Consider the following 11,131-nt stretch of genomic DNA (forward strand, 5'->3'; position numbering starts at 1 on the left):
TTTTGTGATATTAGGAGCTTCTTTTAGAGGGAACCTTTCTGGATATCTGTCCTATTATTAATCGTATTTAATATGGTTTCTCCCATCCTATTTAATCCAAAGCAACAGATGTTACGCTTAATTTCATAATAATTTGTAAAGTATATAATAAAAAGTTGGGTTATACTGTACAACCTTATTACTTGCCTTAATGTGGACAATGTCATTTTAATAAATAAGCATGAGTTTATTTCCATGTATCATATGAATTATTTTAGAAAACATATATTTCTTGTAACTTGTGAAAAAAGAAATTCTGCATGTTTGAAGAGATGCTTTATATATGAAATTGTCAAAAACTTGCAGTTGCGGTGTACTGTATAGCATAATGATTATTTCATTAAATCAGAAAATACAATGAAGCCTTGGTATGGTTCCATTTTAATACAATAGAACAATGTTGAAACTACAGCTAGGATATACACACTCAAGGCTGCTAAAATGAATACAAAATTATTATTAATAATAATAATAATAATAATAATAATAGTAGTAATAAAAAAAACAAATACACCAAGACTCATAATGGCAGTTTTGGTACACCTACTGACGTTGAACACACTAAGGCACCTTGTGACTTGAGCACACTGATATCATATTGAGGTAAACCCCATCAATACAGTATGAAAGAGTTATGGTAGCAGATCCAAAATCAAAGTCTTGCAAATATTGCAACAAACCTGTGAGTCAGTTGCAACAAACTGTCCGTTCATTTCTGAAATTCACCAGGAGCTGATACAAGTATCATTTACAAAAACAACTTTGTTTATCTCACAAATAAATTACAGTGGCAAGGAACCCAGACAATATGATTATCCTTCTAGGCACATTTTTGTTTCTTTCATACAGTAACTATGCATTTGGTACCATTATGTTCCTGTCCAGTAGACAATATTGAATGAATGAATACCACTACAGTGGATTATCAGGAAACACTGCATCAGGGTCAAGTCACTCCTCTCGTGTGCTTTGTACCATAGCGTACTTCTTGCAGGGGTTCTTAAGGCAGGCAGGAGGCCAGGTGATGGGCCAGCTATACGAGCACGGCACTGCAGTTTGGACGTTCCTCTCCAGAAAGTTGAACAGCGGGTTCCACCAGGTGTTGGTGAGGTAGTTGTTAGGCGAGCATTTCAGAGTCTGTCAAGAAAAAAAAGTTATCCTTAAAATTATATAGTAATATAAACAAATGTGCTGATTATATTACATTCCTTGCAAGAAATGCAGCTCAACATGGTGCTAACGAACAGGCCAGTTTCTTCATTTTGTCATAATGTCACTTATTTATGTAATTTAAAAGGTGTGATTGCATGTTAAATTAGAGATGTGCAGCTCCAGTAAGTGGTAGTCACATCACAAGGATGAAGCATGTGGACTCAGGGTTCTTATTACTGTGTTGTGTCCAGTGGCCTAGTTGGACAAGGGAAAATTGCAGATAATCTTTCTGAGAGTGATGAGATACAATATATAACTGGTGTGAACATCTGAGTGTGCAAACACAATGTTGATAGGGTTGGAATTTATTTGCTCATCCTGTTCTGACTGGCCATTAAGATTCTTATCTAATGTACTTCCAAAAGAGAATATGGGGGGAAAAAAATCCACAGTCGTCCCTCAACGAGAAAATATGTTCCAAAATTGATGTGGTTCATAAGTTAGTAAAAGGCTTTAGCAGACTGAGTTAGACAAATCGAGTGGGTATCTTCCAAAATTACAGTCTTTCTAGTTCAAAATTCCCTCTTTTGATTTCCCCAGTGTTTCTGTGTTGAGCTGCAAAAACTATTAAAAATATTTTTTTAAGACACTTCACAGAAACAGCATAAGATTTATAAACAGTTAGTTTACATAAACTGACAAGAAGCTAAAAAAACATCATATTTGCACTGAAATCCCATATCAACTGTGTGCTTACAGTTTGGCCAGTAGAGGGAGAGATTCAGCATTTTGAAGGTCTACTGACTGTTGTAGGAAATGACATCCAGGAAATTCTGACACACAGTCTAAAAAATAAAGAACTTACTCCAAGTTTATAATAATATATAATATAGAGACCATTTCCTTTAAACATAAACACTAAAAATTCTTGTGTTGACATGTAACTTTTACACTTGAGGTAAACTTCCTTAACAAAATACAGCCACATGTCACCAGACAGACAGTAACGCCCTCCATGCATAATGATTCATGTGTAACAAGGTTTGGTGAGAGGGAAGCCTTCAGCTTTGAGAGCTCTTATTTACTCCCTTCGACTCCCAACACACACACACACACACACACACACACACAACACAACACACACACACACACACACACACACACACACACACACACACACACACACACAAACAGCCACCCAGTGTTGAGCTCTGTGTTCAGACCTGTAAATTGGCCATGGTGTGGTACCACCAGAACAGGCGGGAAGTGATAAAATAGGCCACGACCACATCCACACTGTAGTGCTCATGTGCCACCAAGATGCACACCACACCCACGGCACTCAGCAGCCAGCACATCAGATGGTACCACCAAAACGACCGCGGCGAGTCTGGAGTCAGAGGGAGAAGAAGAGACAAGAGTGTTGGCAATATTTATGGCAGCATCTGTTTGTGGTCTGAACTTCCATTTATCCACTGACAAAAAAGCCAGACTGTAACATTTCACTGTAACATTTTTTTTTATCCAGCTATACCAGAAAGAAAAAACACACTCAGCTGCCAATTTATTAGGTACACCTGGCTAAAACTGATGCAGGCTAATACAACAGCCCTGCAAAGAAATCCTACCTCCATAAAGCTTATAATTTTAGGGAGGTCTTGAGTCAACTATTTAGGAGGCTGTAGTTTGTTGTGCTGTTTAATTGCGTTGCATTATACTGAGAAGTGTTTGTTTAGCCTTATTGATATAAGTGGGGTGGACAATATAATGAAGACAGCTCTAAGTATAACACAACAATTTCACGGCATCAGAAACTACAGCCTTCAAAGTGATCATAAAGTTGACTCAACACCTCTCTAAAACTGTTTAAATTAAAAGTTAAAATTACAACCTTCATGAAGTTACAGTTTATTGCAGGAATGTTGTATAAGACAGCTTTGGTTTGGTGTACCTAATAAACAGGCAACTGAGTGTATATCCGTCATACAGCATGACAAAAAAAACAGTAATAGTGGCGACGCATTTGTTATTTGTATTAGTTCCTAGAAGATCCATGTGTAGCTGTATGATAAAATACTGTGGGCCATATAGGATGAGTATGGACAGACAATATCATTCACATAAGTTATTCATGGGACATCGCAGTAACTATTTCCATGCAAGCAAACAAACAAGCGCTGCTTTGAGTACCCACACTCCTTGATGAACAGGTATGTGAGGGTGAGCATCACAGTGTGTCCACTGTACAGGAAGTCTCCACACAGGAGATGGGAATTTGTAATGGAAAGACCTCCGCCGGAAATCAGCCGCAGAATTCGCTGGATTTTTGCCTGGGAGTCTCCGTGGAGCTGGTGGAGAACAGAAAGTGGATGTGAAGAGGGAGAAATAGATAAACACGGGATCAGCAGAAACATTATGAGTAACTACTCATTTTGAAGTTGTTGCCTTGTGCGAAGCATGTGTGCTTTAAAAATAAAGATTCTTATTCTATATTTTTTCATTTGCTGATCAACAGTTTAGTAGTCAAAGATATTCCATTTACAGTGAGGTAAATCAAAGAAAAGCAGCAAATCTTCACATTTGAGAAGCTCGAACCAGATAATGTTTAGAGCTGTTGGTAGGCAGATTTTGTGACCTGGGACCGGGCTAGCTGTTTTCCCCTGTTTCCACTCCTTGTATTAGGCTAAGCTAACTAGCTGCTCCCTGTAGCGTCATATTTAAAATACAGACATCCTAGTGGGATAGATCTTATTTTCCAAAAATGTTGAATTACTTTTCTAGTTTCTGTTTATCCTTTCAACTTTATAGGCAACATGAATAGAAACATGTAGTCAAAATTAAGAGGAATTGAAGAAAGACAAAGAAAGATAGTTACGGAGTATCATCAACTAGACATGGGCATATCTCTTGTACTTGCTGCTCAAATTACTGACAATTCATTCAAGTCATTTCTTACAAGGAGCTAAAGGCTTTCATACACTGTCAGAAACATATCAAATTCTTGAGAGAAAAAAAACAGCTACTAAACCGTCCAACCTTTGATCCTTTTGCACTACACAGCCCAGCAAACAACTGCCAGGAGCACATGTTTTTGATCAAACACTGATGCACCTCAATATCATTGGTATCCATCTTGAGGCAGTGAAAAGTCAAAATGCCTCTTTTTTTAAAAAATTTTATTTACTTTTTTTTTTTATAGCTACCTCTTGCGTGGCTGCGCAAAATGAGTGCCAGAGGGTGCACCAGAGTTACCTGGCTGAACAGTGACAGCTGGTGTCTACATGCTACTCACCTTAGGAGCACAAGTCATATGCATGCCAGGTACAGGCAGGGTGGTGATGTACATAGTGACACAGCGGTACAGGTACAGGGTGCCAATGAGGAAGAAGAACCGCCTGCTTGCTATTGACCTGCAAATGGACAAAGTATTAGCCATAATCAAGCGAATGCAGAAATGTTATCCCCTGGTTACACCATATAAAGTGGCAAATATCTACTTAAATATACCAAATTCTGGAGACTATCTTGCACAGTGTGCTTAGTCAACAGGTTACATCAGAGGGCTCCATCTGAGCCGATCAATTTTTATTAACCAGACTACTTAATGACAAGGAGAAATCCTCTCTAATATTCTGTAACAGTATTAAAAATGTTATTGGTGGTTTTGTTTGCATTGCTAAGTCCATTTAATTGTCAGGTTTTTGTTTGTTGTATTTTTATTCCCAAAGGCAAATTTGTAAGAATCACTGTCAAAAGATGAATTTAGTTCAGCTATCTACGGGTTTTGGTGTCAGCTCTAAAGAGCAAAGACTTCTTTCTAAAGTACTCATGTTGAACAGTCATCCATGGAAAACTCCACTGTAGAAAAGACAGAAATATGATTTAGTCACTGATGACAGCCTCAATAGACAGATAGATAATATTATGCATTTCCTGAGTAACAGGAAGAAATATGCCAAGCATTGACATAACTGGAAAACAGTTAAATATTTAATTGTGCAATACGAAAAGGACAAAAAAAACTGTAGTCTTTTTCTGCAGTGGAGTTTAATTTTCTCTGCTCATTCAATTTTGAGATGTTTTCATGAATTGTCAACAAATTCCACAAAAAAGTAACCAACCACAAAAAAATAAAGAAAATCAATACACATATTCTGACAGAAAACTGTTTATACAATAGACGGTAGATAAAGGTTCTTACTTGTATCTGAAGAAGAACAACTGGATTATCCAAATGACCAGCAGCACCATGCCATTGATCTCTGTCACTGTAAATGCCCACTTAACCCTGTCAATATAGTCAAAAAACTTATCAGGAAGAGGTGGGCTGCTTTCTTTGGGTGGGACCCTCTCGTGGACTACAGTGATGACGACTGTGGTCAGGACCAAGTTGAAGCCAGCGTAAAAGAAGGCGATAAATGTCTTCCACCACTCCATGGGCAGACGATTGACCTTGGACTCTGGCACAGAGATCTTCACATAGTCATTATGCCTCCCTATGCCTTTCCGAAAGCCCCTCTTTGTATCCTCCCCACTTGAGGTGTGGACAGGACAAGTTTTACCGCTGCTCGGCACAGCACCACTCTCCATTCCTGGGTTCCTATTATCAGTGGCAGAGTCTCTTGCATCCACAAGCTCCTGTGAAGCCATGGGTGCCTTCACTGTCCATCCACAGGCACTGCTTCACTGGGTTGAGGCTTTTTAGCTGCCATGAGAGAAAACAAAAAGTTGAAAACTGACAAACTCTTTAGTTTGGAAAGCACAAGCACCACAAGATAGAAAAAACATAAAAGTAAACAGGAGCTGCTTGATTGCATTAAGAGTAACACTGGTTTACTTTTGTTTCCGTTCTTCCTTATCCTAGGGATTAGCAAAGCAAGAGTTGGAGCTTTTATTGATACAAAGTTCTTGATTTCACTGGCTGCAATGTCCATTTTCGATGGAAAATCTATTTTTGAGATGTGGTTGTCTGAGTTAACGCTGTGAGTTATATTTTCCTTTCCCTGGACATTCACCAGAACCACTCAGACATTTTCTGCTTGGACGTTCAGTCAGACTCTTATTTTGGGCCTTCCAAAGTCTTTGTGCCACACTGCTTTGGTTTTCTGATTTTGTCCTCAACAAGCAGCTGCTATGGTTGGTTCAGTTTTCTTAAGTTTTATGATCAAACATTATCTGTTGCAACAGAGAACTTTACATGCTCAACATCGAGCTTTCAGCCTGTTTTAATGCAAACGTAACTCAAGAAAACTAAACTAGCTGAAATATGAAGTTCATTCTTGACCTTGGAAATAGTAGTTTACAGAACAATCTCACCACCACCAAGGTCCATCTAGTATCTGTTATGGAACTTTCGAGTGTATCACACAATTTTTCTCTGCACATGGAGTTTTTTTTAGCACTTAAAGAACTCCTAATCCATGGTGGCTTAAAAGCCCATGACAACTGGGAAAACTCCACGTCCCGAAGATGTGATATGATTAAAAACAAAACAAAAACAAAACAAAGCAAAAAAACAAAACAAAAGAACAACAAAAACAAAACAAAAGAAAACAAAAGAAAACAAAAAAACAAAAAAACAAAAACACTAAACAAAACAAAAAATAAACGATGCTAAAATAAAATAGCATAGAATAAAAGTAATGTATGGATGAAAGTCAGAGATAACTGATTAGACAAGAAAGTTGGAGATGAGCTAATGCATTGTTTGTTGTTGAGCTCTTTTCAGTTAATGACTTGAGAGAGTACTACAGCAATGCCCTTTTTTTATTCTCTCACATCTAAAAGGTTTCTAGTCCCTTTAACAGCTCCTTTAATGGATTTGCGGATATTGCTTTCAGCCTTGACATGCATCACAATAAATGTCATCTGGGATACATACAGAATTGTATGTTTACTTAGAGAAAAACCTGGCACCTGGACGAAAGAAGGGTTAGAAATAGAGTATGCTTGGATTCAGGAGAGCTCCTGAAAGCATCAGTTTCCTCATGATCACATTTTTGGGAAAATATTATTACACTGGAGAGAGGCTTACAGCAGAATGCCCTCTGACTCACCCACAGCAGATTCAGCTTCTGTTACTCATCAGATGGATGACTACAAAACACACATTCTGACAGACAGTAAGGGTACATAAGGTATATTAATACTGACCAAGATGGCAAATAAGATCAACAAGAGCAGAGAAAACAATTTAAACTTATTACAATGCCACGCCCCTTATGTAATTAGTGAGATTGTATTGCATCTCTGTGGTTATACTGTACTTTTCCAATATTGAACAGCTCCGTTTAAGCTTGTGAATTTGAGCAAGTCTATGCTTCAGCTGAACAGCAGAGAGACAGACTGGGGTGACAATGACATCTGGAGACACATCCTGCTGCTGCTCCATAGACTATGACAGCACCATAATTTAACTGGGATATTGGGACATTTTCTGATCCACAGCCCCTCAGTCCATTCAAATACAGTTCATTTATTGGTAATAATTCACCTCAATATGTCAAACAAGTCCTAAACAACAGAACAAATTGTTTATCATTGCTGTCCAAATCAAAACAAATGAGAATTTTCTTACTCTAGCACCACTATCAGTAGGATGACATTGTTTTCACTGACCTCCAAAACTGTTACTTATTAATTATATGAGCCTTTATATGAACATTGGTCTCATCTGTTCTATTCAATTCAATTCACCTGAACGGAGAAAGTTCTACTGACCTTATGGTTCATTCTAGACAACTAAAAAGTGGATTAAGGTCAGGGAAAGATTGTGGTCATGGTGAAAAACCTACTTGGTCAAGTTTTATACACAGTCCCAACTCAAGGTCCATGTACAAGCTTTTTACAGAGCTTTCAACTGTATTACACAGTCTTCCTCAGCTTTTCCTGGAGCTCTTAGTTGTAAATATTGACTTAACTGTCCAAATTTGTAAAAGTGGCACAACATTAATTCTGTGTTTTCATTTATCTGTCCTGTGTCAGTGTGACATCCAGTACAAAGAAGATGGGAGATATTTATTTTCCAGTGTTCACTGTGAAACTGCTTTATGTGTACTGTACATGGGAGGTCAGCAGGGTGTCTCCATTAGACTAGTTTTCCACCGGTCCCCTCCTCCCCAGTGTACAGTCCACAGTGTTTTCCCACCAGCTGGAGCACCCAGTGCTCGAAAGGGATGGGTGGTGATGGAAAACTGGCAGAAAAACCTATTCCACATGGTCACAGGCCGTAATGGATAACTTGGCTGCCTCCACTCACCCAAGCTATTTCAAGAGAAGCCACCCAGTTGCCTTGAAGGCTGTATTTTACTCCAGGGGAAGCATGGGCTCTGACTCCACTTTGGGGCCTTCATAATAACATGCTACTATTGCTGTCCACTCATTTTCTTCTTCACATCATGTGGATTGTCTTCATCAAAGGGAGGGCTTAAAATAAATCACACCAGAAGTGGCCCAGCCCTCTAGAAACAGGTCACAGTACAGAGAGGAGCTGACTAAATGCTATAAAATGTACCTGGCATAAGCTTTGAAACTGCATGTTTAGCAGTACATCACGCTTAGGTTTTAGTTTAGTTTCATTTCAGTAACAGACACTCAAAATGTTGAATGTATAGTTAAGAAGACTCACTGAAGAGGATGTGACACAAGTAATTGACACAAGTTTGTATAGAACTTTAGCACAGTGCATGCTGTGTTTGAGGCTCTATAATAAAAAATAAAAAGACCTTAATACCTTTGTGGTCAAAAGATTATTTACTTTTGCTTTGAGAAATAACAAGAGGGATGTGCATCCTTTACTTCAGGAAAAACTATGAAGAAAAGAAAGAATGTAAAAATACTATAATATGTTACTTAAGTAAAGCAAAATGTACGTGAAGCAACTAAAGTAAAAATGTCCCCTGAGTGCTCTATTATTGGATTGTTGAACTAACATGTATTAACATCTAAGTAGTCTTTCGCTGTTATGGCTGATTCAGGTAGAGCTCATTCAAAACAATGCATCACATTATATAAGATTATTGTTATCCGCCTAAACTCCTAATTCACAAATCTGTCACTGTCAGCTAAATGTGCTGGAGTAAAATGTACAATGTTTACCCATGAAATGTCGTGGAGTGGTAGTATAAAGTGGAATGAAATGGAAACAAGTAACGTACAAGTTCAGTATGTCAAACTGTGCTTAAGTACAGTTCTTCAGTAAATTTACTTTCTAACACTAATTAGTAGCAGAAGAACAAGTAGTAGTGGTCATGGTAGTAGAACGTAGAAGCAGAAGCCTGTGTTTGGGGGTAATAGAAGATACTGACCTCATAGTAGCGGTAACATTAGTGCAGTTTGTCATTAGTTATAATCTCGTATATTCATTAATCAGTAAACATGTCATGACAATGATATGAATGCAAGAGCGCATATGTGTGACACCTTTGGCTTTACCACAATGATGTTCTCTTCCTCTACTGGATTCCATGACTACTGTATAGCAGTTACTGTCACTTTCCAAAGCTGTTTTTCAAAACACACAAACATACTTATTCTTTGCTGACAGACAAATAAATTTTGTTGTATTTTTTTTTTCTCTGAAAGAACAGCCACTTTTATAACATACAAGCCAAAATGGTCACAGTGTACATGGAGCCAACCCTTACTTTTCTGGGTGCCAGAAACCACATGAGGGGTGGATACTGGCAGTAATGTCAGGTTCATCACTGGGTGTTGTCTCCCATGGTCCCATATATTACAGGGTGTCTATCACATGGGATGTGTGCTGCGAAGCCGGATTTGAAGTTTACTTTTGGGGTGTAACACAGTGGCCCCCCACACACACAGTGTTGAACACCATGCTTCATATAAAGCTACTGGGTGGGGCAACAGGTCATTGCATGTCCTGTAATTAAACCCTCTCATTTTCAGTCAAAGCTGTTGCATTTGGGAGCTGACAGCTGAATTATTCAGGCACAGCTGTATCACAAGCATCCACAGACTGTGTACTGAGTTTATATAATTCAAGAATATTGCTTTTGATTTGCATATGTGACAACTCGCCTCTTTATATCTTTACCTGAAGCTTATGATAAATACAAATGCTATGTATAACTGACACCATCACACCATAAACACGTAGCCCACTGTTCCAGCTCATGCCCAATGATCAGCCGAATAAAACTTTTTTTTTCATGATTCTCTGCGAATACATGAACCCTATATTACAAATGAAAATTCAAAGACATATATGCAGACTAGAATTCGTATCTACAATGTATTTCTGTGTCTGTAAACAAGACTGATAAAAAAAGTTGAATGTCATCAGGAGTACAAAATACAGTGCGGCTGTACCATCATTTTAAAGATCACATATTAATACCACAATCAATCGGCTGTATTAAACGCATGTAACCCAACAATAATACCGATGAGGAGATGAGGATTTGTATTTAGATTCACATGTTGCTCAGTTTAGATAGCATCCTACCTGCCTTGCTCGGGCCTCCTGGTGCCTCTTCCTGTAGTTGCAGTTGCTTGAATCCCTGATGCTGCGCCCTGTTTGATCGCTGCTCTGCTCAGGCTGGTCTGCTACATTGCACGACACTGCCGCTGGCTTTTGAGGGAGCGCTCCTCCCCGTAGCCCCATTCATCCATCCATCCATCCTCTATATCCAGCCTCCCGCCTCGCATCCCCTTTAATCCAGAGTGTGTCCTGTAATCAGCACAAGCTTCACCCTGTAACTCTGTTCGTTTTAAATAAGTGTTCTGCAAGATTTGCGTCTTTACCCACTTAGGTGGAGTAGCGCGGTTTATTTGTGGGTAATTGTACATTTATCATGGAGACGCAAAATATGATATTCGTAACCATTTTATAATATGTGAGAAAAAGATACAACACCATTAAAATCCGGTTACAATGTATTTGCGCATTTAGCCATGAGTCATTCCCATTATTTTA

General features: G+C 38.5%; 1 protein-coding gene across 1 annotated transcript; it reads right to left on the bottom strand.

The window, feature by feature from the left end:
• Positions 1–543: 543 nt before the first annotated feature.
• sgms2 (sphingomyelin synthase 2) lies at positions 544–10,819 on the bottom strand. Its single transcript, XM_022765459.1, has 6 exons — positions 10,661–10,819; positions 5,393–5,896; positions 4,484–4,601; positions 3,386–3,539; positions 2,415–2,581; positions 544–1,176 (listed from the first exon to the last, which is right to left on the bottom strand). Exons 2-6 carry the CDS (start codon positions 5,839–5,841, stop codon positions 991–993), a joined length of 1,074 nt encoding a protein of 357 aa, XP_022621180.1. The 5' UTR covers positions 5,842–5,896; positions 10,661–10,819; the 3' UTR covers positions 544–990.
• Positions 10,820–11,131: the final 312 nt, after the last annotated feature.

The sequence above is a fragment of the Seriola dumerili genome, unplaced genomic scaffold, assembly GCF_002260705.1.
Source record: "Seriola dumerili isolate Sdu_G_001 unplaced genomic scaffold, Sdu_1.0 BDQW01000686.1, whole genome shotgun sequence".
NCBI lineage: Eukaryota > Metazoa > Chordata > Actinopteri > Carangiformes > Carangidae > Seriola > Seriola dumerili.

Bases quoted from the DNA above. Each gene is read 5' to 3' on its own strand.
- sgms2 (XM_022765459.1), bottom strand. From the start codon at position 5,841: ATGGCTTCACAGGAGCTTGTGGATGCAAGAGACTCTGCCACTGATAAT. The intron at 3,540-4,483 runs GTGAGTAGCATG...GTTCTCCACCAG, and splicing joins ATATGACTTGTGCTCCTAAG to CTCCACGGAGACTCCCAGGC. The intron at 1,177-2,414 runs GTCTGAACACAG...TTTTCTTGACAG, and splicing joins ACACCATGGCCAATTTACAG to ACTCTGAAATGCTCGCCTAA.